This window comes from Microcaecilia unicolor, chromosome 10 (genome assembly GCF_901765095.1).
Source record: "Microcaecilia unicolor chromosome 10, aMicUni1.1, whole genome shotgun sequence".
Taxonomy (NCBI): domain Eukaryota; kingdom Metazoa; phylum Chordata; class Amphibia; order Gymnophiona; family Siphonopidae; genus Microcaecilia; species Microcaecilia unicolor.
In genome coordinates, this window is record NC_044040.1 from 71697605 (window position 1) to 71724060 (window position 26456).

At 49.5% G+C, this 26456-nt stretch overlaps 1 protein-coding gene across 1 annotated transcript in view; it reads right to left on the reverse strand.

The window, feature by feature from the left end:
- The window catches only part of SCAF11 (SR-related CTD associated factor 11), a 580274-nt gene that overhangs the window by 102193 nt on the left and 451625 nt on the right, over nucleotides 1–26456 (reverse strand). Inside the window, exon 12 of the mRNA XM_030217091.1 lies at nucleotides 25267–25368. Coding sequence (XP_030072951.1) covers nucleotides 25267–25368 — 102 coding nt within the window. The remainder of the gene's footprint in view (nucleotides 1–25266; nucleotides 25369–26456) is intronic.

A 26456-nucleotide genomic window follows, 5' to 3' on the forward strand; every position in this document is an offset into this window, starting at 1 on the left:
ACCTATTTGCTAAAATCTTGTAGAGCAGCTTGATGTCAACATTTATAAGGGAAACGGGGTGATATGAGTCTGCCTGTTCCCGTGGTTTATGAGGCTTGGGGATGAGTGTAATCAAAGCCGTGTTATGTGGTGGGGAGGTACCCTTTGCTACCATATTTCAAAATAAGCTAACAGAGACTTTAAAAGAGGAATCTGCATAACTTTCTAAAATTCCCCTGGGAAACCATCGGCCCTCGGGGCCAAGCAGGCTTTTAAAGCATTGATTGTCAACTGCAGCTCCTTTGCTTGTTACGGGGCATTCAAGGCTGACACATCATCCTCCGTCAAGAGTGAAGGGAGGAAGGCAATAGTGAGGGGCCCTCCATATTAGCAATTGAAAATAAAAAAAAAACAAATACCAGGGTGATACGATCACTTCTATTGGTAAAAAGCTGTGGAAGCTCAAAAGATTAAAACCTTTCTTCCCAAGAGCAACTTTTCGATACCTAATACAATCAATGGTCCTAAGCCATGCAGATTATTGCAATGGAATCCACACGGGATGCAAGGAACTCCTCATAAAAAAAAACTCAACAGCAGCCAGGCTGATATTCAGCAAAACACGCTTCGAAAGTGCCAAACCCCTCTGAGCAAAGTTGCATTGGCTCCCAATCAAAGAACAGATCATCTTCAAAACCTGCACCTTAGTCCACAAAATCATATACGGCGTAGTCCCAGAATAAATGACAGACCTCATAGACTTACGAATAAGAAACAAAGTCAGATCATCAAGATCCTACCTAAACCTACACTACCCAAATAGCAAAGGACTGAAATACAAAACAACTTATGCAGCCGGCTTCTCTTACATATGTGCACAACTATGGAATGGGCTCCCAAAAGCTGTGAAAACAATGCACGACCTCTTGAACTTCAGGAAATCAATAAAAACCAACCTCTTCAAAAAGGCCTACCCCAACGACCCCACGTAACCCTCTTCATATACCAACACAGCATTACTATGATCGCACAGGACAACACGCAATCTTCATCCATTTCGACCCTCCACTTACACCTCATATGATCACTATACAACGTTTTATTTGTTATCCACCGACTGGGCAAATGTCTTTGACGGTACTATGTATGCCACATTGAACCTGCAAATAGGTGGGAAAATGTGGGGTACAAATGTAATAAATAAATAAATAAATAAACTTGTGAAACAGCAAACTGTGATTTGTTTTTTCATGAATTAAGGTATTAAGAGTAACCTGCAGGGTATGTATAGTTTCCTTATTACTGTCTGTGGGAGATGCTATAAATTGATGCTTAGCCTGCTTGAACTGCTGCTCTAAAATTACTATGCTAGCAGCCAATTTTCAATTACGGTGACTTACAAATGCGATTATGTGTCCGTGAATAATTGCCTTAGCTGTACTCCAACACAAAGCAGGCCGAGATTCATGCTGCGCATTAGCCACATGAAACTGGTCCCATTTGTAACATACATAGTAGATGACGGCAGAAAAAGACCTGCACGGTCCATCTAGTCTGCCCAACAACTGAAACTCATATGTGCTACTTTATGTGTATACCTGACCTTGATTTGTTTCTGCCATTTTCAGGGCACAGACCGTAGAAGTCTGCCCAGAACAAGGCCCACCTCCCAACCATCAGCCCCGCCTCCCCATCTCGGCTAAGCTTCTGAGGATCCATTCCTTACGAACAGGATTCCTTTATGTTTATCCCACACATTTTTGAATTCCGTTACCGTTTTCATCTCCACCATCTCCCGCGGGAGGGCATTCCAAGCATCCACCACTCTCTACGTGAAAAAATACTTCCTGACATTTTTCTTGAGTCTGCCCCCCTTCAATCTCATTTCATGTCCTCTCGTTTTACCGCCTTCCCATCTCAGGAAAAGATTTGTTTGCGGATTTATACCTTTCAAATATTTGAACGTCTGTATCATATCACCCCTGTTTCTCCTCTCCTCCAGGGTCTACATTTTCAGGTGCGCAAGTCTCTCCTCATAAGTCTTGTAACGCAAATCCCATACCATTCTCGTAGCTTTTCTTTGCACCGCTTCAATTCTTTTTACATCCTTAGCAAGATACGGCCTCCAAAACTGAACACAATACTCCAGGTGGGGCCTCACCAACGACTTATACAGGGACATCAACACCCCCTTTCTTCTGCTGGTCACACCTCTCTCTATACATCCTAGCAACCTTCTAGTTACGGCCACCGCCTTGTCACACTGTTTCGTCGCCTTCAGATCCTCAGCTACTATCACCCCAAGATCCTTCTCCCCGTCCGTACATATCAGACTGTCCCCGCTTAACACATACGTCTCCCATGGATTTCTACCTGCCTAAGTGCATCACCTTGCATTTCTTCGCATTGAATTTGAATTGCCAAACCTTAGACCATTCTTCTAGCTTCCGTAGGTCCTTTTTCATGTTTTCCACTCCCTCCCGGGTGTCCACTCTGTTACAAATTTTAGTATCATCCGCAAAAAGGCAAACTTTACCTTCTAACCATTCAGCAATGTCACTCACAAATATATTGAACAGAACCGGCCCCAGCACCGATCCCTGAGGCACTCCACTACTCACCTTTCTCTCCTCCGAGAGAATTCTAATTACCACCATCCTCTGGCGTCTGTCCGTCAACCAGTTCCTAATCCAGTTTACCATATCGGGTCCTATTTTCAGCCCATCAAGTTTATTTAAGAGCCTCCTGTGGGGAACCGTGTCAAAAGCTTCGCTGAAATCTAAGTAGATTACGTCCTTAGCATGTCCACGATTCAATTCTCCGGTCACCCAGTCAAAGAATTCAATGAGATTTGTTTGGCACGATTTCCCTTTGGTAAAACCATGTTGTCTGGGATCTTGCAACTTATTGTCTTCCAGGAAATTTACTATCCTTTCCTTCAGCATCGCTTTCATTACTTTTCCAATAACCGAAGTGAGGCTTACCGGCCTGTAGTTTCCAGCTTCTTCCCTATCACCACTTTTTTGGTGGCCAGATAAGCAAGGAATTCTGGGTTATGGGCCAAATAAGCTGGAGAACGCCATCCATCCCTCACCCCACAGAGGATGGGGGCTTTGAGATCCACCCAAACCATGGAATGATCTAAAATCTCTCCAGGTCCCATGACTGCAGATGTAATAGCTGGGAACAAGGAATTGGAAACCAATATATAATCCAAGAAAGAAAAAGTTCCGTGAGCCCTGGAGATATAGGTAAAATCACATTCCCCAGGATGAAATAACTGCCAAGGGTCTACAAGATCCAGAGTGGTGGCAAAGCGGGTGAGTAGTCTTGCAACTAACTTCTATGCCTCCCTCCCCAATGTACCATAGAGCTATCTATAGAGGGATCCATGACGAGATTCATATTCCCCTATTATCACTAATTCCCGACCTCTGTAACGCAGAAGTTTATGTAACAAGTCTTGATAAAAGTTAGCAGGATAGGGTGTGGGCCCATAAAAGACCAACAATTAAACTTCTCATCCCTGCAACCAGAGCTTTAGGAACAAATAGCGACCACTATCATCTTTAAAAATAAGAGTGCACTTTACAATGCAAGGAATTTCAGAAAAGCACCGCAACCACCACCCCCCTCCATGTCTACCCCTCCCAGGAGGAATAGTAAACTTCTCCAACCCTGCTCTGGTGTAATTTTTGATGCTCTGAATCAGTAAGATGGGTCTCCTGGAAGCATGCAATATCAATGCGGTGCCTCCAGAGAGCCGCCAAGATCTTAGCCCTTTTAATGGGGGAGGAAACCTCCCACATTCCAAGTGGCCAAGCAACAGGCAGAATTTCTCATTCCCAAGACCTAGTATAGTATCTGTATAAGCTCCTTTCCAAAATACTGCCTGGGGTGCCCAGCCCTCACCTGAAGCAACAGTAAAGCGAAGATAATTACCTGTTGCAGGTATTCTCCGAGGACAGCAGGCGGATTGTTCTCACTAATGGGTCGTCGTCCACGGCGGCCCCCACCTTCGGAATTTTCCAGAGGAAAAACAGCAAACTTTAGAATCCTCCAGAACGCGGGATGCGCAGAACGTGGGACATGTGGACCGCGCGTGCATGGCCATCCTCCCGCTCGCCGCGCGAGAGTTCCGCTTCAGTTATACCAAAAGCAATAAGGAGGAGAAAACAACTCCAAAGGGGAGGGGGTTTGTGAGAACAATCAGCCTGCTGTCCTCGAAGAATACCTGCTACAGGTATGTATCTTCGCTTTCTCCGAGGACAAGCAGGCTGCTAGTTCTCACTAATGGGGTATCCCTAGCACCCCAGGCTCACTCAAAACAACAAAGAAGGTAAATTGGGCCTCGCAACGGCGAGGACATAACAAAGATTGACCTACAAAGAAAAGAGCTGAGAGCACAGCCTGGAACAGAACAAAAATGGGCCTGGGGGGGGGGGGGGGGGGGGGGAGTTGGATTCTAAACCCCAAACAGATTCTGCAGCACCGACTGCCCAAACCGACTGTCACGTCGGGTATTCTGCTGCAGGCAGTAATGAGATGTGAATGTATGGACTGATGACCATGTTGCAGCCTTGCAAATCTCTTCTATAGTGGCTGACTTCAAGTGAGCCACCGACGCTGCCATGGCTCTAACTTTATAAGCCGTGACATGACCCTCAAGAGTCAGCCCAGCTTGGGCATAAGTGAAGGAAATGCAATCTGCTAGCCAATTGGAAATGGTGCGTTTCCCAACATCGACTCCCCTTCTGTTGGGATCAAAAGAAACAAACATTTGGGCGGACTGTCTGAAGGGGCTTGTCCGCTCCACATAGAAGGTCAATGCTCTCTTGCAGCCCAATGTATGCAACTGACGTTCAGCTGGGCGGGTATGAGGACGGGGAAAGAATGTTGGCAAGACAATTGACTGGTTCAGATGGAACTCCGACACCACCTTCGGCAAGAACTTAGGGTGAGTGCGGAGGACTGCTCTGTTGTGATGAAACTTGAAGCAAGGAGCATGCACTACCAAGGCTTGAAGCTCAATGACTCTATGAGCTGAAGTAACAGCCACCAAGAAAATCACCTTCCAGGTCAAATACTTCAGATGGCAGGAATTCAGTGGCTGAAAAGGAGGCTTCATCAGCTGGGTGAGAACGACGTTGAGATCCCATGACACTCGTGGAGGTTTGACAGGGGGCTTTGACAAAATCAAACCTCTCATGAAGTGAACAACTAAAGGCTGTCCAGAGATAGACTTACCTTCTACACGACAATGAAAAGCACTAATTGCACTAAGATGAACTCTTACGGAGTTGGTCTTGAGACCAGACTCTGACAAGTATAGAAGGTATTCAAGCAGGGTCTGTGTAGGACAAGAGCGAGGATCTAGGGCCTTGCTGTCACACCAGATGGCAAACCTCCTCCATTTGAAAGAGTAACACCTCTTTGTGGAATCTTTCCTGGAAGCAAGCAAGACTCGGGAGACACCCTCAGAAAGACCCAAGGAGGCGAAGTCTACGCCCTCAACATCCAGGCCATGACAGCCAGAGACTGGAGGTTGGGATGCAGAAGCGCCCCCTCGTTCTGAGTGATGAGGGTCGGAAAACATTCCAATCTCCACGGTTCTTCTGAAGACAACTGTAGAAGAAGAGGGAACCAAATCTGACGCGGCCAAAAGAGAGCAATCAGAATCATGGTTCCACAATCTTGCTTGAGTTTCAGCAAAGTCTTCCCCACCAGAGGTATGGGAGGATATACATACAGAAGGCCGTTTCCCCAATGAAGGAGAAAAGCATCTGATGCTAGCCTGTCGTGGGCCTGAAGTTTGCAACATAACTGAGGGACCTTGTGATTGATTTGAGTGGCGAAAAGATCCACCAAGCGGGTGTCCCACTCTTGGAAGATCTTGCGCACTATGCGCGAGTTGAGCGACCACTCGTGAGGTTGCATGATCTGGCTCAACCTATTGGCCAGACTGTTGTTTACGCCTGCCAGATATGTGGCTTGGAGATACATGCCGAAACGGCGAGCCCAAAGCCACATCTGGACGGCTTCCCAACATAGGGGGCGAGATCCGGTGCCCCCCTGCTTGTTGATGTAGTACATGGCAACCTGATTGTCTGTCTGAATTTGAATAATTTGATAGGACAGCCGATCTCTGAAGGCCTTTAGAGCGTTCCAGACCACTCGCAACTCCAGGAGATTGATCTGAAGACCTGATTGCTGGAGGGACCAAGCTCCATGAGTGTAGAGCCCATCTACATGCGCTCCCCACCCCAGGAGAGATGCACTTTTAGAGGCCGAGAAATTTGGAATGGACGTCCCAAGGTCAAATTGGACTGAACTGTCCACCACTGAAGGGAATTGTGAAATTCGGTAGACAGCTGGATTGCATCCTCTAGATTCCCTGCAGTTTGATACCACTGGGAAGCTAGGGTCCATTGAGCAGATCTCATGTTAAGGCGGGCCATGGGCGTCACATGAACTGTGGAGGCCACGTGGCCCAGAAGTCTCAACATCTGCTGAGCTGTGATCTGCTGAGACGCTCTGGCCAAGGAAACTAGGGACAGAAGATTGTCTGCCCTCGCCTCAGGAAGATAGGCGCGAGCCATCTGTGAATCCAGCAGAGCCCCAATAAATTCCAGTCTTTGAACGGGGAAAAGATAGGACTTGGGGTAATTTATAACAAACTCTAGTAGCTGTAGCAGTTGAATAGTCATCTGCATGGACTGTAGAGCTCCTGCCTCCGAGATAAGGGAACACATGCATTCCCTGTCTGCAGACGCGAGACCAAAGGGCAGCACACAATAATGGAAGTGCTGGGTTCCCAAACGGAATCGAAGATACTTCCTGTGAGCGGGAAGTATCGGGATGTGTGTATAAGCATCCTTTAAGTCCAGAGAGCATAGCCAATCGTTTTTCTGAATCATGGCAAGAAGGGTGCTCAGGGAAACCATCCTGAACTTTTCTCGGACCAGGTATTTGTTCAGGCCCCTTAGATCTAGGATAGGACACATCCCCCCTGTCTTCTTTTGAACAAGGAAGTACCTGGAATAGAATCTTAGCCCTTCTTGCCCTGGTGGAACGGGCTCGACTGCATTGGCGCTGAGAAGGGCAAAGTGTTCCTCTGCAAGTACCTGCCTGTGCTGGAAGCTGAAGGACTGAGCTCCCGGTGGGCAATTTGGAGGTGTGGAAATCAAATTGACGGACTATCCTAGCAGGACTATTTGAAGAACCCACCGATCGGAGGTTATGAGAGGCCAACTTTGGTGAAAAAATTTTAGCCTCCCTCCAACCGGCAGATTGTCCGGCACAGACACTTTTATAGCGGCTATGCTCAACTGGAGCCAGTCAAAAGCCCGTCCCTTGCTTTTGCTGGGGAGCTACAGGGGCCTGTCGAGGTGCACGCTGTTGACGAGAACGAGCACGCTGGGACTGAGCCTGAGAAGGCTGTCGAGAAGATGAATTGTACCTACGCTTATTGTAAGCAAAGGGAGCATTCCTCCTTCCCCTGAAAAAACGTCTACCTGATGAGGTAGATGCTGAAGGCGCCCGGTGGGAGAGGTTGTTGAGGGCGGTTGCCTGCTGGTGGAGCTGTTTGACCACCTGATCGACTTTCTCGCCAAATATATTATCCCCCCCCCCCCCCCCGCCAAGGAACATCCGCAAGTCGCTGCTGGACTCGATTGTCCAGGTCAGAGTCACGCAGTCATGAGAGTCTGTGAATCACTATACCTTGAGCAGCGGATCTGGATGCAACATCAAAAGAGTCGTAAGCACCCCTGGACAGGAATTTACGACACGCCTTCAGCTGCCTGACCACCTCCTGAAAAGGCCTGGTGTGCTCCAGAGGGAGCTTATCCACCAAGTCCGCCAGTTACTTCACACTGTTCCGCATGTGGATGCTTGTGTAGAGCTGGTATGACTGAATCTTGGACACGAGCATAGAGGACTGATAGGCCTTCCTCCCAAAAGAGTCCAGGGTTCTAGATTCTTGTCCCGGGGGTGCTGAGGCAAAATCTCTAGTACTCCTGGCTCTCTTGAGAGCGGAATCCACAACCATAGAGTCGTGAGGTAACTGCAACTTCATCAGCTCTGGTTCTCCGTGAATCCGATATTGGGATTCCGCTTTTTTGGGAACGGTGGGATTAGTTAGTGGTTTCATCCAGTTCCTAAGCAATGTCTCCTTAAAGACATTATGCAAAGGGACAGTGGACGACTCCTTAGGTGGCGAAGGATAGTCAAGGACCTCGAGCATCTCAGTCCTGGGCTCATCCTCAGTTACCACAGGGAAGGGAACAGCCACAGACATTTCCCGCACAAATGAAGAGAAAGAAAGGCTCTCCGGGGGAGAAAGCTTTCTTTCTGGTGAAGGAGTAGGATCAGAGGGAAGACCACAAGACTCCTCAGATGATAAATATCTGGGATCCTCCTCTTCATCCCACGAAGCATCCTCCTCGGTGTCGGACAAGAGTTCTCTGACTGCAGTCCGAAACCGGGCCTGTCTCGACTCCGAGCAACGACGTCCTCGATGACGATGTCGAGAGGTCGACTCCCGTGCCAGAGGCGATGAAACTCCCTCCATTGATGTCGATGGGGAGTCGACCTGGGTGGCAGCCGAAGCCGCAAGCGGCACCGAAGACCTCATCACAGGCAGAGAGCCAGCTGCTGCTTCCATCAACAGTACCGAGGGCGCAAGCACCCACGGTACCGGAACAGACTGACGCAGCAGCCCTTCCAGAAGACCTGGGAGAATGGCTTGGATGTGCTCATCCAGAGTCTCTGCCGGGAAAGGCTGTGGGGCCGGTGCAGGAGTCGGAGGCAGAACCTGCGAAGAGTGAGGAAGCAGTACCGGGCTGTCCGATGACCGACGCACTGACACCTCTTGAATGGAGGGTGAGCAGTCCTCCCGGCGTCGACGCTTCACAGGTGCTGAATCCTTCGATGCCCCTACTCACCAATCTGGCCACTGTCTTGACCTCGTCCTCTCTTCTACCTGCTCACCCTCCAATTTCTGCGCCTCAGCTCTTCCTCTCTCTGACCATCACCTGATCACCTTCACACTTCATCACCCTCTCCCTCAGTCCCGCCCAACACTAACCACTACTTCTAGGAATCTCCAGGCTGTCGACCCTCCCACCTTATCCTCTAGTATCTCTGATCTCCTCCCTTCCATCATGTCCTCCAAGTCTGTCGACAAGGCTGTTTCCACTTACAATGCCACCCTCTCCTCTCGACGCCCTTGCACCGTCCATCTCCAGTCCCACAAGGCGTACTAATCCCCAGCCCTGGCTGAGCCCTTGCACCCGATACCTTCGCTCCTGTGCCCAATCGGCTGAACGCCTCTGGAGGAAATTTCGCACCCATGCTGACTTCATTCATTACAAATTCATGCTATCCTCCTTCCAGTCCTCCCTATTCCTCGCCAAACAGGACTATTACACCCAACTGACTAACTCCCTCAGCTCTAACCCCCGTCGTCTCTTCGCCACCCTTAACTCCCTCCTCAAAGTGCCCTCCGCTCCCACCCACCCTCACTCTCTCCTCAATCACTGGCTGACTACTTTCGCGACAAGGTGCAGAAAATCAACCTCGAATTCACCACCAAACCATCTTCTCCTCCTCTTCACCCTATAACCCACTCCCTTTTTTTATATTTAATTTCTTTATTAATTTTCATATATACAAAGACAAAAACATCATTGAAGGATACACCAACTTCAAACAAATCCAACCACACAAATCAATCAACTATATTAATATTAATTAAAGTAATATGTCGGTATTATAGTCCACAAAAGAAGAGGAGTCCAAGGCTCTACCAAAGGAAGTTGGAACAATTAAAGAAACTATAAACTAAATCAAATTGAGTAGGCGGTTATCCTATTTCTAAACCCACTCCCTTAACCAACCAACCCAGGCCTCCTTCTCCTCTTTTCCTGATATCACCGAAGAGGAAACCGCCTATCTTCTCTCTTCCTCGAAATGCACCACCTGTTCCTCAGACCCCATCCCCACCAACTTACTTAACACCATCACTCCTACTGTCACCCCCCACATCTGTCATATCCTCAACCTCTCTCTCTCCACTGCAACTGTCCCTGACACCTTCAAGCATGCTGTAGTCACACCACTCCTCAAAAAACCATCACTTGACCTTACCTGTCCCTCCAACTACCGCCCCATTTCCCTCCTACCCTTCCTCTCCAAGATACTTGAACGCGTCGTTCACAGCCGTTGCCTTGATTTTCTCTCCTCATGCCATCCTCGATCCGCTTCAATCCGGCTTTCGCCCCTACACTCGACAGAAACGGCTCTATCGAAAGTCTGCAATGACCTGTTCCTTGCCAAATCCAAAGGTCACTACTCCATCCTTATCTTCCTCGACCTATCTGCCGCTTTTGACACTGTCAATCACAACTTACTTCTCGCCACACTGTCCTCATTTGGGTTCCAGGGCTCTGTCCTCTCCTGGTTCTCCTCTTATCTCTCTCACCGTACCTTCAGAGTACATTCTCATGGTTCTTTCTCCACCCCCATCCCGCTCTCTGTTGGTGTTCCTCAGGGATCTGTCCTTGGACCCCTTCTTTTCTCAATCTACACCTCCTCCCTGGGCTCCCTAATCTCCTCTCATGGTTTCCAATATCATCTTTATGCTGATGACACTCAGCTTTATCTCTCCACACCAGACATCACTGCAGAAAGCCAGGCTAAAGTATCGGCCTGCTTAGCCGACATTGCGGCCTGGATGTCCAACCGCTACTTGAAACTAAACATGGCCGAGCTTATTGTCTTCCCTCCCAAACCCACTTCTCCTCTCCCTCCACTCTCTATTTCTGTTGATAACACCCTCATCGTCTCCGTCTCATCTGCCCGCAACCTCGGAGTCATCTTCGACTCCTCCCTCTCCTTCTCTGCGCATATCCAGCAAATAGCCAAGACCTGTCCCTTCTTCCTCTATAACATCAGCAAAATTCGCCCTTTCCTGAGCACACCACCCGAACTCTCATCCACTCTCTCATTACCTCTCGCCTTGACTACTGCAACCTACTCCTCACTGGCCTCCCACTTTGCCATCTATCCCCCCTTCAGTCCGTTCAGAACTCTGCTGCACGTCTTATCTTCCGCCTGGACCGGTACACTCACATCACCCCTCTCCTCAAGTCACTTCACTGGCTTCCGACCAGGTATCGCATACAGTTTAAGCTTCTCCTTTTAACCTACAAATGGACTTGAGCTACAGCCCCTCCCCTACCCTCATCTCCCCTTACACTCCTACCCGTAACCTCTGTTCTCAAGACAAATCCCTCCTTTCTGTACCCTTCTCCACCACCGCCAACTCAAGGCTCCGCCCTTTCTGCCTCGAGTCACCCCATGCCTGGAATAAACTCCCTGAGCCCATACGTCAGGCCCCCTCCCTGTCCATCTTCAAAGCCTTGCTCAAAGCCCACCTCTTCAATGTCGCCTTCGGCACCTAACCACCATACCTCTATTCAGGAAATCTAGACTGCCCCAACTTGACATTTCACCCATTAGATTGTAAGCTCCTTGGAGCAGGGACTATCCTTTTTTTTGTTAATCTGTACAGCGCTGCGTAACCCTAGTAGCGCTCTAGAAATGTTAAGTAGTAGTAGTAGTACCGTGTGTAGAAGGAGAGCGATGACTGTGCTTCTTAGCTTTCGCTTGATGCACGTCATCGGCACTCCTCGATACTGACGAGGAGGACGTGGAATCCACACGCCTCCTCGGGGTCGGGTCCGAAAATAGTTGGTCCCAGTGGGCCTGCATAGCAGGAGTCATCGAGGCAGGTGGAGACCCACTCGATGGCTCACTGCTCCCAGCGTGTGGTGGTCTCCGGACAGCCATTACCTGCGCTCCCAATGTCGATACCATCTCCGGTGCCGATATCGACGCCGCCGACCTCGGTGAACTGGGCGAAGCTCCAGACAGTCCCGCTGAGCTTGTCTCGATGCCTGTGTCCGTTTTCTAAGGCTAAGACACAACTTACATGCGTCTGGACGATGGTCGGGCCCAAGGCACTGAAGACACCACGCGTGGTGGTCGGTAACTGAGATTGCCCGGCTGCACCGAGAACACTTTTTGAAGCCACTGGGAGTCCTCGATGACATGGACGGAAAAATCGTGGCGGCGAAATCAAAATTCTCGATTGTGCCAAGAAAAAGGGCACAAAAGGAAGAACGCGTACACGCAGCCTAAGAGAGCCACGATAAAAGCGAACAAAAACTTAGAAAAGGCAAAAGTAAAAGTAAGGGGCTTCTTTTTGTTTTGTTTTTAAAAAAAAAAAAAGGAAATAGGATTAGGAAAAAAGAAAACGAACGAGCAAAGCTCAAAACGCGAAGGTTTCCTCAGGGGCCGAACAGAGAGAGACCGCAAGCAGCCACTCTCCAACCACGGAAAAGAAGAAACTGAAGCGGGACTCTTGCGCGGCGGGCAGGAAGATGGCCGCGCATGTGCGTCCCGTGTTCTGGAGGATTCTAAAGTTTGCTGTTTTTCCTCTGGAAAATTCCGAAGGTGGGGGCCGCCGTGGACGTCGACCCATTAGTGAGAACAATCAGCCTGCTTGTCCTCGGAGAATAATAACATCACAACCCTATCACAAACATCGGCGCCCAGGGTCCTCACATTCACCCACCCCAATCCTCCCACCTTCCCCCCCCCCCCCCCAATATACCATAATAGATCCCACTACTCCATGGAGCAGCGGGTCAGAGAATCACATCAATGCCCCACAGGCCTCCCCATCACACACAACACTGATAATAAACAAGACCAACCAGCCTCTTTCTTAAAGTGTACTAAACATTGAAAACCTCAATATCAAAGATAACCAATTAGCGAACTGTTCTCTTTCCATCAGCCATACAATAGACTGGGGCTGCTCACAATCACTTATCTTCCTGCTTGCTTTCCAAGGAATGATACAAGCAAGCTTGAGCAGCTTGCGGTTTATCAAAAGTCTGCCATTTGCCATTTATAAAAATCTTTAACAGTCCTGGATATCTTAGCATAAAGTGTTGCTGTTTGTAATGAAGCTGTGCACAAATAGGTGTAAATTGTCTCCTCCATTGCTGCAGTTCTACAGAGTAATCTTGAAAGATTTTAATCTGCTCCCCATCATAAGTCAAAGTGTCACAAAGTTTATGAACGTGATGTAGAACATGGAATAATCCTAGATGTTTTATTCTGTATTCATTCTATTTATTCCTTTTGAGTATTGTGAAGTTCATTTTGGTGCTCATTTTCAAAGAACATAGACTTACAGGCGTATTTTCAAAGCACTGAGACTTACAAAGTTCCACAGGTTACTATAGAACTTAAGTCTAAGTGCTTTGAAAATACACCTCTATGTAACTTTATGTCTAAATGCTTTGAAAATAAGCTCCATAGTAATCTATATAACTCTGTAAGTCTACATACTTTGAAAATGAGCCTCTATATCTTCCATAACAGTAGTTTTTTCTCATAAATTTTATCAAAATGGCAAACTATTCTGTGGGAATAAAGCTAAGATACTTACCTGTAGCAGGTATTTTCCGAGGACAGCAGGCTTACATATTCTGAAAAGTGGGTAATGCCAATCTGCGTCGTCCGGTCCGGCATTTTGCCAAAGCTACAAACAGAGCTTTGTGGAGCATGATCCGTGCTCCATCACACATGCGCAAGTGACTTCTGGCTTATCGTGAAAACACGGTCTCCTCAGTTTAATACTAAGGCAAAAAATAAAGTAAAAATAACCAAGGAGACAGCTCCAAGGGGAGGTGGGAGAGATAGTGAGAATATGAAGTCTGCTGTCCTCAGACAATACCTGCTACAGGTAAGTCTCTTCATTTTCTCCGAGGACAAGCAGGCTTCTATCTTCACACAAGTGGGGAATCCCTAGCATCCAGGCTCACCAAAAACAACAAACACTGGTCAATTGGGCCTCGCAATGGCGAGGACATAACTCAGATTAACCTGAATTTATATACAATCTGAATGAGACTGCAGCCTGGAACAGAATAAAATGGGCCTAGAAGGGTGGAGTTCGATTCTAGACCCCAAACAGATTCTGCAACACTGTCTGCCCGAACCAACTGTTGCGTCAGGTATCCTGCTCAAGGCAGTAGTATGATGTGAATGTGTGGACTGAAGACCACATTGCAGCCTTACAAATTTCTTCAATGAGGGCTAACCTCAAATGGGCTACCGATGCAGACATGGCTCAGACATTATGAGCCGCGACATGACCCTCCAAGGCCAGTCCAGCATGGGCATAAGTGAAGGAAATGCAATCTGCTTGCCAAATTGAAATGGTGCATTTTCAGATGGTGACCCCCAATCCTGTTGGGATCAAAAGAAACAAAAAGCTGGGAGGACCTTGTCCGCTCCATATAGTAGGCTAATGTTCTCTTGCAATCCAAGGTGTGCAAGCTGCTTTGGCCAGGATGGGCATGAGGTCGGGGAAAGAATGTTGGCAAGACAATCAACTGGTTCAGATGGAACTCCGACACTACCTTCGTCAGGAACTTAGAGTGCGGAGGACTACTCTGTTGTGATGAAACTTAATACAAGATGTATCCACTACTAAAGCCTGAAGCTCACTGACCCTACAAGCTGAAGTAACAGCCACCAAGAAAATGACCTTCTGGGTCAAGTACTTCAGATGGCAGGAACTCCCTCCGCACCTTTAGTGTTCACTCTGGTGGATCCTCTTCTACTTCTATCCCTCAGGGTTCTGTTCTTGGTCCCCTCCTCTTTTCTATCTACACTTCTTCCCTTGGTTCATTAATCTCATCCCATGGCTTTTCCTACCATCTCTATGCTGATGACTCCCAAATCTACCTTTCTACCCCTAATATCTCACCTTGCATCCAAACCAAAGTTTCAGCGTGCTTGTCTGACATTGCTGTCTGGATGTCTCAACGCCACCTGAAATTAAATATGACCAAAACCGAGCTTCTCATTTTCCCCCCCAAACCCACCTCCCCGCTCCCCCCGTTTTCTATTTCTGTTGATGGCTCTCTCATTCTCCCTGTCTCCTCAGCTCAAAACCTTGGGGTCATCTTTGACTCTTCTCTCGCCTTCTCTGCTCATATCCAACAGACTGCCAAGACTTGTCGTTTCTTTCTTTACAACATCCGTAAAATCCGCCCCTTTCTTTCCGAGCACTCTACCAAAACCCTCATCCACACCCTTGTCACCTCTAGTTTAGACTACTGCAATCTGCTTCTTGCTGGCCTCCCACTTAGTCACCTCTCCCCTCTCCAGTCGGTTCAAAACTCTGCTGCCCGTCTCGTCTTCCGCCAGGGTCACTTTACTCATACTACCCCTCTCCTCAAGACCCTTCACTGGCTCCCTATCCGTTTTCGCATCCTGTTCAAACTTCTTCTACTAACCTATAAATGTACTCACTCTGCTGCTCCCCAGTATCTCTCCACACTCGTCCTTCCCTACACCCCTTCCTGTGCACTCCGCTCCATGGATAAATCCTTCTTATCTGTTCCCTTCTCCATTACTGCCAACTCCAGACTTCGCGCCTTCTGTCTCGCTGCACCCTACGCCTGGAATAAACTTCCTGAGCTCCTACGTCTTGCCACATTTAAATCTAGACTGAAAGCCCACCTCTTTAACATTGCTTTTGACTCGTAACCACTTGTAACCACTCGCCTCCACCTACCCTCCTCTCTTCCTTCCCGTTCACATTAATTGATTTGATTTGCTTACTTTATTTACTTTTTTGTCTATTAGATTGTAAGCTCTTTGAGCAGGGACTGTCTTTCTTCTATGTTTGTGCAGCGCTGCGTACGCCTTGTAGCGCTATAGAAATGCTAAATAGTAGTAGTAGTAGTGGCTCAAAAGGAGCTTTCATCAGCTGAGTGAGAAAGACGCTGAGATCCCATGACACTGGTGGAGGTTTGACGGGGGCTTTGACAGGAGCAAACTTCTCATGAATCAAACAAGTATAGGCTGTACAGAGATGGGCTTACCTTCTACACAGTGATAAGAACTACTTGCACTAAGGTGAACCCTTATGGTTGGTCTTTAGACCAGACTCTGACAAGTGTACAAGGTATTCAAGCAGGGTTTGTGTAATGCAAGTAAGGGGATTTAGGGCCTTGCTCACACCAGACAGCAAAGCTCCTCCATTTAAAAGAGTAACACCTCATGGAATCTTTCCTGGAAGCCAGCAAGACTCAGGAGATACCCTCTGAAAAGACCCAAGGAAGTGAATTCTAGGCTCTCAATAGCCAAGCTGTAAAAGCCAGAGACTGGAGGTTGGGATGTAGAAGCAACCCCTTGTTCTGTATAATGAGGGTCAGAAACACTCCAATCTCCACGGTTCTTCGAAGGATAATCCCAGTAGAAGAGGGAACCATATCTGCTATGGCCAGAGCGGTGCGATCAGAATCATGGCTCCACGGTCTTGGCTTGAGTTTCAACAAAGTTTTTCCCACTAGAAGAATCAGAGGATACGCATACAGAAGACCTGTCCCCTGAGGAGGAAGGCATCTGATGCTAGTCTGCCATGGGCCTAAAGCCTGGAACAGAACTGAGGGATCTTGTGGTTGATCTGAGTGGCAAAAAGATCTACCAAGGGGGTGCTCCACGCTCAGAAGATCTTACAGGCTATGCCCATATTGAGCGACCACTCATACGGTTGCATTATCTTGCTCAGCTTGTCAGTCATGGTATTGTTTGCGCCTGACAGATAAGTGGCTCGAATGAACATGCCATGTTGGCAAACCCAATGCCACATTCGGACGGCCTCCTAACACAGAGGGTGTGATCCAATGCCCCTCAATTGTTGATTTAATACATTGCAACCTGATTGTTTGAATGAGAACAATTTGATGAGATAGCCAATCTCTGAAAGCCTTTAGAGAGTTCCATATTGCCCAAAGCTCCAGGAGGTTGATCTGAAGATTCGTTTCCTGGGAGGACCAAGCACCTTGAGTGTGAAAGCCCATCTAGCATGAGCTCCCCATCCCAGGAGAGATGCATCCATCATTAGCACTTTCTGTGGCTGAGGAATTTGGAATGGAAGTCACAGAGTCAAACTGGATCGAATTATCCACCACTGAAGAGAGTGTACAAGCTCTAGGGATATTTGAATACACAGAGTCAAACTGGATCGAATTATCCACCACTGAAGAGAGTGTACAAGCTCTGGGGATATTTGAATAACATCTTCTAGACTCCCTGTGGCTTGATACCACTGAGAAGCCAGGGTCCACTGAGCTGATCTCAAGTGAAGATGTGTCATGAGTGTAACGTACACTGTGGAAGCCACGTGGCCCAGCAATATCGACATCTGCCGAGCTGTGGCCTGCTGAGAGGCATGAACCTTGGATGTCAGCAAGACAAGATTGTCCGCTCTCGCCTTCGGGAGGTAGGCTCGAACCTTCTGTGTGTCAAGCAGGACTCCTATGAACTCTAATCACTGGACAGGGTGTAGATGGGACGTAGGGTAGTTTAAAACAAACCCTAGTAGCTCTAGCACTCAAAGGTAAAATTATGTATCATACCTGATAATTTTCTTTCCATTAATCATAGCTGATCAATCCATAGACTGGTGGGTTGTGTCCATCTACCAGCAGGTGGAGATAGAGAGCAAACTTTGCCTCCCTATATGTGGTCATGTGCTGCCGGAAACTCCTCAGTATGTCGATATCAAAGCTCCATCCGCAGGACTCAGCACTTAGAGAATTATACCCACAAAGGGACACTCTGCCCAGCTCACCACCGCCGAAACGGGGGAGGGGAATTAACCCAGCTCATCCTCACACAAGTGGGGGAGGGGAATCCGTCCAGCTCATCCCCGCGGAGCGGGGGAGGGACACCACACCCGCCGATGCGGGGGGATCTGGCTTATCCTGCAACCGCAACCGCGGGAGGAGCTGACTGACCCTAACACCGCCGAAGCGGGAGGGGTACAAAGCTGCCCTACAGCCGCACGAAGCAGGAGGGAGTGCCGGCAGAATTTAAGTCTCAATCCAGCCCCGTAAAACGGAGGGGAGAGGAATGCAGCAGCTCACTGTAACACAAACTCGTCTCAACTCTTGAAGAATCCAAGTGAAAAAACTTGAACACGAAGTCCTCCTGAAGTAACTGAAGACTAAACTTGAACCTAAAATTCAACCAGAATATAAACAGTACAGATATCTGGGAGGGGTTATGGATTGATCAGCTATGATTAATGGAAAGAAAATTATCAGGTATGATACATAATTTTACCTTCCATATCATGCTGATCAATCCATAGACTGGTGGGATGTACCGAAGCAGTACTCACCCAGGGCGGGACATTGAAATCCCTGAACTCAACACTGAAGCTCCAAACCGGGCCTCCGCCCGAGCAGCCACAGTCAAGCGGTAATGTCTGGAGAAGGTATGGGCCGACGCCCAAGTTGCCGCCTTGCAAATCTCTTCCAAGGAGACGGACCCGGCCTCTGCCATCGAGGCCGCCTGAGCTCTAGTGGTGTGGGCCTTCAACTGAATAGGCGGCACCTTCCCCGCGGCCACATAAGCCGCTGCAATGGCTTCCTTGACCCATCTTGCCACTGTAGGCTTAGCAGCCTGCAGACCCTTACGAGGACCTGCAAACAGGACAAACAGATAATCCGACTTCCGGAAATCATTGGTCACTTCCAAGTATCTGATGATGACCCGTCTCACATCCCAGATATTAGAGAGCAGAATACTCTTCTGGGTAGTCCTCCCTACGAAAGGAAGGGAGACAGAGCTGCTGACTCACATGGAAGCGAGAAACAATCTTGGGTAGGAAGGAAGACACTGTGCGAATAGTCACTCCTGCCTCAGTGAACTGCAGAAAAAGCTCTCGACAAGAGAGTGCCTGGAGCTCGGAAACTCTTCTGGCTGAAGTGATAGCCACCAAAAAGACTGTTTTCAACGTCAGGTCTTTCAGAGATGCCCTCGACAAGGGTTCAAAAGGCGGCTTTGTAAGGCTCTTAGCACCAGGTTGAGATTCCACGCAGGCACCACTGAGTGCAGAGGAGGGCGCAGGTGATTAACTCCCTTGAGGAAACGCACCACATCTGGCTGCAAAGCCAGGGAAGCACCCTTCAGGCGGACCCTGAAGCAAGCCAGGGCCGCTACCTGGACTTTCAGGGAACTGAGCGACAGGCCTTTCTCCAGACCTTCTTGCAGGAACGCCAGCACTGAAGAAATTGGAGCAGTAAATGGAGAAAGTGAACCTGCTTCACACCACGCTGCAAAGGTACGCCAAACCCTGGCGTAAGCAGAAGTAGAGCGCTTCCTCGCTCTCAGCAGAGTGGCGATGACCTTGTCTGAGAAGCCCTTCTTCCTCAGACTCTGCCGCTCAATAGCCAGGCCGTAAGACCAAAGGGGGAGGGATCCTCCATCACCACGGGACCCTGATGTAACAGGCCCTGCTCCACTGGCAGTCGCAGAGGTTCGTCCACTGAGAGCCTGATCAAGTCCACATACCAGGGACGTCAGGGCCAATCCGGACCCACCAGGATTATCCGGCCCGGATGCTTTGCCACCCGGTCTAGCACCCTGCCCAACATGGGCCAGGGCGGGAACACATAGAGAAGCTCTTGTGTCGGCCACTGTTGGAGAAGAGCATCTACTCCCAGGGATCGAGGGTCCCGTCCTCTGCTGAAAAAGCGCGGCACTTGGCAATTGGCCGATGACGCCATCAGATCTAGGCTCGGCTGGCCCCAGCGCTTCGTGATGTCCAAGAACGCCTGAACAGATAGCTGCCACTCTCCGGGCTCCAAGGTATGGCGACTGAGAAAGTCCGCCTTGACATTCATGACTCCGGCAATGTGGGCCGCTGACAGCTGTTCCAGGTTCGCTTCCGCCCACTGGCATAGATTCATGGCCTCCTTGGCTAGAGGGGCACTCTTGGTACCTCCCTGGCAGTTGACATAGGCCACAGCCGTGGCATTGTCCGACAGGACCCGTACAGGCTTCAACGCCAGTACCGGGATGAACTCCAAAAGCGCCAACCGAATGGCTCTGAGTTCCAGGAGGTTGATAGACCACTTTACCTCTGCAGGAGACCAGAGCCCCTGCGCTGTCCTTCCTAAGCAGCGGGCTCCCCAGCCCGACAAAGAGGCGTCCGTCGTGACGACAATCCACTCCGGGGTCACCAGAGGCATTCCTGCAGACAACTTGTCTGTCTGCGTCCACCAGCTCAGCGCCTTGCGCACTGCTGGGTCCAAGGGAAGGCGCACAGCATAATCCTCCGACATCGGAGTCCAGCGCTGCAGCAGAGAGTGTTGTAGTGGTCTCATATGAGCCCTGGCCCAGGGCACTACTTCCATCGTGGCCGTCATAGAGCCCAACAGCTGCACATAGTCCCAAGCCCGAAGAGGAGAGGCTACTAGGAACTGGTCCATCTGAGCCTGAAGCTTGACAATCCGATTGTCTGGCAGGAACACTCTGCCCACTTGGGTGTCGAATCGAACTCCCAGATACTCCAGGGACTGAGTTGGGCGCAGCTGGCTTTCCTCCCAGTTGATGATCCACCCCAGGGAGCTCAAAAGAGCAACCACCCGGTTCACAGCCTTGCCGCACTCTGCATAAGAGGGGGCTCGGATCTATCAGTCGTCCAGATAATGATGGACTTGTACTCCTTCCTTCCTCAGGAAGGCCGCGATGACCACCATTACTTTGGAGAAGGTCCGCGGCGCAGTAGCCAACCTGAACGGGAGGGCTCTGAACTGGAAGTGTCGGCCCAGTACTGCAAAACGCAGAAAGCGTTGATGAGAAGGCCAGATGGGAATATGCAAGTACGCTTCCTTGATGTCCAAGGATGCCAGGAACTCTCCTGCCTTCACTGCCGCTATAACAGAGCGGAGGGTCTCCATGCGAAAGTGCCTGATTGACCCCTTGAGGTCGAGGATAGGCTGTACAGAACCTCCTTTCTTTGGTACCACAAAGTAAATGGAGTAACGTCCCTTGCCAAGCTGATTTTCTGGCACCGGAATGACCGCACCCAGGCGGATCAGATTGTCCAAGGTCTGCTGCACTGCCACAGCTTTGACCGGAGACTTGCAGGGAGAGAGTACAAACCCGTCTCTTAAGGGTCGGCAGAACTCTAGCTTGTAGCCGTCTCTGATGACTTCCAGCACTCAAGCGTCTGAAGTTACTGTGATCCACTCGCCCAGAAACTAGGACAGCCGTCCTCCAATCTGCACTGGGGCGTGAACCAAGGCCCCGTCATTGGGTACGAGACCCTAGGGGAGGACCGGAGGGAGCACCTCCGGGACGGCGGTCTCTGCGAAAGGAATGCTGCTTGGGGGAGAAGTTCCTCTTGAAGGAAGAGGGGGCAGAGGAGCCCGACCTGCCCGGGTGGTACCGACGGGCTTCCTGAAACCGTCCTCTGGAGGTACCGGGGCGAGTACTAGCCCGAGCCCTGACCTCTGGTAACCTCTTGCCCTTAGACGTGCCGAGATCGGTCACGACTTTGTCCAGCTCGACCCCAAAGAGCAGCTTGCCTTTAAAAGGCAATCTAGCCAGGCGGGATTTAGAGGCGTGGTCCGCAGACCTATGCTTCAGCCAAAGCCACCGCCGCGCAGAGATTGTCTGAGCCATGCCTTTAGCTGAGGCCCTCAAGACATCATACAGCAAGTCTGCCAAATAGGCTAAGCCCGATTCCAGGGCCGGCCAATCAGCCCTCAAGGAATGATCCGAGGGGGAAGCCCGCTGCACCATAGTCAGGCACGCCCTGGCCACATAGGAGACGCAAACTGAGGCCTGCAAACTTAAAGCAGCCGCCTCAAAGGACGACCTTAAGGCCGCCTCCAATCTTCTGTCTTGGGCGTCCTATAGGGCCGTGCCACCTTCCACCGGCAACGCCGTTTTCTTAGTCACCGCAGTGATTAAAGAAACCACGGTAGGCCACAGATAGGCCTCACGTTCACTTTCAGGCAAAGGATAGAGGCGGGACATAGCCCTAACCACTTTAAGGCTCGCTTCGGGACATCCCACTGAGCCGAAAATAAGGTGTGCATGGCATCATGCACGTGGAAGGTTCTATGCAGGCGCTTCGTCCCCAGCATAATGGCAGAGCCAACAGGGGCTGAGGGAGAGACGTCCTCCGGAGAGGAAATCTTCAAAATGCCCATGGCCTGCATTAACAGGTTGGGCAAATCCTCTGAGCTAAAGAGCCGCGCTGCAGAGGGGTCATCTGCTCCATCCGAGCGGGGATCCGTCTCCTCCAAGGAATCCGCAAAGGACCGTTGGGAGAACTCAGATACGCTGCCCTCATCTACATCGGAGGAGACAAAGTCCTCCAAGGCCTGGGAATCAACCCGAGGGCGTTTACCTCCAGGGGCCTCAACCTCTTTACCAGACGAGGGAGCAGGGGCAGCGTTTTGCATAAGGAAGGCCTGATGCAGCAGCAAAACAAACTCGGGGGAGAAACCCCCCAGACTGTGCACTTCCGCAGCCTGGGCTACAGCCCTAGACGCACCCTCAACCGGCGCTCGCAAGAGCGGGGGAGAGACATGCTGCGCATCCAAGATGGCGTCTGGCGCGACACTCCGCGAAGGAGCCGCGCGGGAAGAACGGCGCTTAACTTTAGCCGCTTTTGTGCCGTCGCCCAAATTAAGGGCGTTCATGGCATTAATGTCTCCTACCTCAAGGGCGGCCCAAGAAGAAGCCGTCCGAGCCGCGTGGCCGGCCAAGATGGCGGAGGCGAGCAGCGGGGGATGGGCGTTTATGGCGGGAAAAACCGCCACACCGGAGGAAGGACCGGGACACTCATCGGTCACGAAACTGTCACCCAACAAGGGCGAATCAGACTTTAAGACCCCCGCATCCCCTCTAGAAGCGCCCAAGTGATCCGGGGAGCGACTCTTTGCGCCCTCGCCCTCCGACGCCATAGGCCACGTGGAGATCAATCGGGGAACCCCCTGCCCGCTATAAAAAGGTAAAAATTACCTGCTTCTCGCTCCGAGCTGTAACGACCTGGTGTCCCAGTGAGTAGCTGCAATAAACGTTTAAATAAACGTCGAAATAAACGCCCTTAAGGACGTTCAAATTTTTTTTTTTTTTTTTAACGGAGCCAGCGGGAGGGGGGAGAAAAGGAGGGACCTGGCGCCACCAGGTTTGCACTTGCTCAAGAAGAGCCCTCAACCCCAGGCACTCAACAAAACCTAAAAATTAGGCTTGGAGGCCTAGCCAGAGCTGCTGCTGTGTGTGACCACCACCTGCTGAGATAGAGAACATACTGAGGAGTTTCCGGCAGCACATGACCACATATAGGGAGGCAAAGTTTGCTCTCTATCTCCACCTGCTGGTAGATGGACACAACCCACCAGTCTATGGATTGATCAGCATGATGATATGGAATAGTCATCTGCATGGACTCCTGAGCACCGTTCTCTGAGGTGCTTTTCACCAGCTAATCGTTGAGATACGGGAATACATGGACTCCCAGTCTGAGTAGCGATGCTGCAACTACTGCTAGACACTTGGTGAAGACCCTGGAAACTGACGCAAGGCCAAAAGGCAACAAGCAGTACTGAAGTGATGTGTTCCCAGCTGAAATCGAAGATACTTCCAGTGGGCTGGAAGTATCAGGATGTGAGTATATGCATCCTTTAAGCCCAAAGAGTATAGCCAATTGTTTTTCTGAATCACTGGAAGAAGGGTGCCCAGAGAAACCATCCTGAACTTTTCTCGGACTAGAAATTTGTTCAGGGCTCTTAGGTCTAGGATGGGACACATTCCACATGTCTTCTTTTGAATAAGGAAGTGCCTGGAATAGAATCCCTGCACTTCTTCCCTTGGTGGAACGGGTTCGATCACTTGGGCCTTTAGAAGGGTGGAGAGTTCCTCTGCAAGTACCTGTCTGTGCTGAGACCTGAATGAATGAGCTCGCGGTGGGCAATTTGGAGGTTTGAGATGTCAATTGAGGGCATACCCAAGACGGACTATTTGAAGAACCCACTGGTCGGAAGTTATAAGAGGTCACCTTTGGTGAAAACATTTTAGATTCCACCCGACCAGCAAGTTACCCGGGACGAATACTTTTACTGTGGTTATGGTCTGCTGGAGCCAGTCAAAATCCCATCCCTTGCTTTGACTGGGGAGCAGCAGGGACCTTAGGCGCACGCTGTAGACATGAACAAGTGTGCTGGGGCTGAGCCTGAGTAAGCTGGCAAGCTGTCAAAACCCTTCCTAGCTGAGGAGGTGGATGCAGAAGGTGCCCGGCAGGAGAGAGAAGAGACTGTATGCTTCTTGATTTGGTCAGCAACCTCTACTCAACCTTCTCTCCAAAAAGTGTTATCCTCCCGGCCAGGAGCATCCACCAACCGATCTTCCAGCCAGGAATGGGTCCAAATCTTCTCGTACATATCTCAATCTTCATCTTCCCAATTGCAAAGGCCTCAAATACAAAACCTACTATGCATCCAACTTCTCCGTTATAGGCAGCCAACTCTGGAACGCTATACCTCGACACATCCAAACAACCAATGAACACCTACCCTTCCGAAAGCTGCTGAAAACTTACCTCTTCAAACAAGCTTACCCAAATAACCCAACTTAATTCTCTAACCTAATCCACACTACCCACACTCCAATCCTCTCCCCCACATCTCTTCCCATTGTCCTACTCTTTGATAACTGGACCTTCTCTGTGATACTCTGTACCATACTTTGTGTTATCTCTGTGATACTTTGTACCATACCTTGTACCATACTTTGTTACACCTCTGTGACTCTTTGTACCATACCTTGTAAGCCGAACTGAACCTGCTATCGAGTGGGAAAGAGCGGGGTATAAATGCTATAAATAAAATAAATAAACCGCTGCTAAACAGAGTGTTCCAAATAAGAAACATGTCAGTTCTTGGCTAGGAGCACTTATGACACTTTTCATGTGGCATCCAGGATCTCTGCTGAAAGTATAGCAATGCGCAGAATTGCTATGAGAGTCTGCGCATTGCTATACTTTCAGCAGAGATCCTGGATGCCACATGAAAAGTGCCATAAGTGCTCCTAACCAAGAACTGACATGCCTTCTGCTGCTTGACCACCTGGCAAAAAGGCTCGGACTGCTCCAGAGGAAGCACATCCCCGAAATCTGACAGCTGTCGCACCGAGTTTTGCAAATAGACACTTATGAAGAGCTGTAGGATTGTATACAGAAGATGCTGTTCCAAAAATAAAAGCTCTTATTTGATTCTATTTACCCCTTTGTTCTTACTGGTAGCCTGCAGAAGATAGTTTTCTAGGAGTCATAAAAGCAAATTCTGAAATAAACAAACATAGGAAAGTAGAAATAGGTATCTCCCTTACCTGGGAAAGAAGGTTTGCTTTCCAGTACTCCTTGGGGATCCTGTGGGATGACAGGGTGACTCTCCAGAGACTGCTGGAGGGAAACACCCACCAGATGCTGAGCTGCAGATAAGGAGAGCGAGAGTTATAATACTATATCCAAATATCATTCATTCCTAATATGGCTTAAATAACATTTTAGTGGAGTGCAGGAGTGGCCAAGTGGTTAGAGCACCGGTTTTGTAATCTAGAGATGGCCGGTTCAAATCCCACTGCTGCTCCTTGTGATCTTGGGCAAGCCACCTAACCCTCCATTGCCTCAGGTATAAAATTAGATTGTGAGCCCTCCTGGGACAGAGAAATATCCAGTGTACCTCACCTTGAGCTACTACTGAAAAAGGTGTGAGCAAAATCTAAATAAAAAATAAAATTTACTTTCCCAGTCACTGATCTAGCATTAAAAACTGTTTATTATGGATAAGCCAACCTGATCAATATTTCCATCACAAACTATAATATGGTCAGCACTACCATGGAAAATAATATATCTGCAGGAAAATCTTAACAGGAAACATACTCCTATTGACTATCCCCCCAATATTCAGCCGGCGATGTTTAGCATTTTTTTAAACGCTGATCATCGCTGGCTAAATTATCCCCCAATATTCAGTGTTGGGCCATGTCCAGGCACCAGCACTGAATATTGGGGGATAATTTGGGGCGGGCAGGCTGCTGGAGGTTATGCAGGCCTGGCCGATATTCAGCCAGGGCCTCATAAGGGTTATACGGCCCCACCTGAGTATCAGGCCACTCCGGTCCGCATAACGTTAAAAAAAATAAATAAATAAAAACCCCCGAGCCCCCTTCCTGTCCCAATGTCCCCTATTTTTCTTTCCCTCCCCCTGTGCATTAAGACCCTCCCCCTGCCCCCCCCCAGGGCTTACCTACATCGCTGATGGTCCAGTGGGGTTGTTAGGGCAGGAGCGCAGCTCCCTCACTCTTGCACCCAATGACCTCACTGGACCACCAGGGATGTAGGTAAGCCTGGGGGGAGGTAGGGTGAAGGGTCTTGCGGGAGGAGGGCATTAATATGCAAGGGGGGAGGGAAGGAAGAAAAGGGGGACCGGGGTCTTTTTTTTTTACACTGAACAAAAAATTATGCGGGTGCTGGCCCGATATTTAGAGCCTGCACTTGCATACTGCCAGCATCC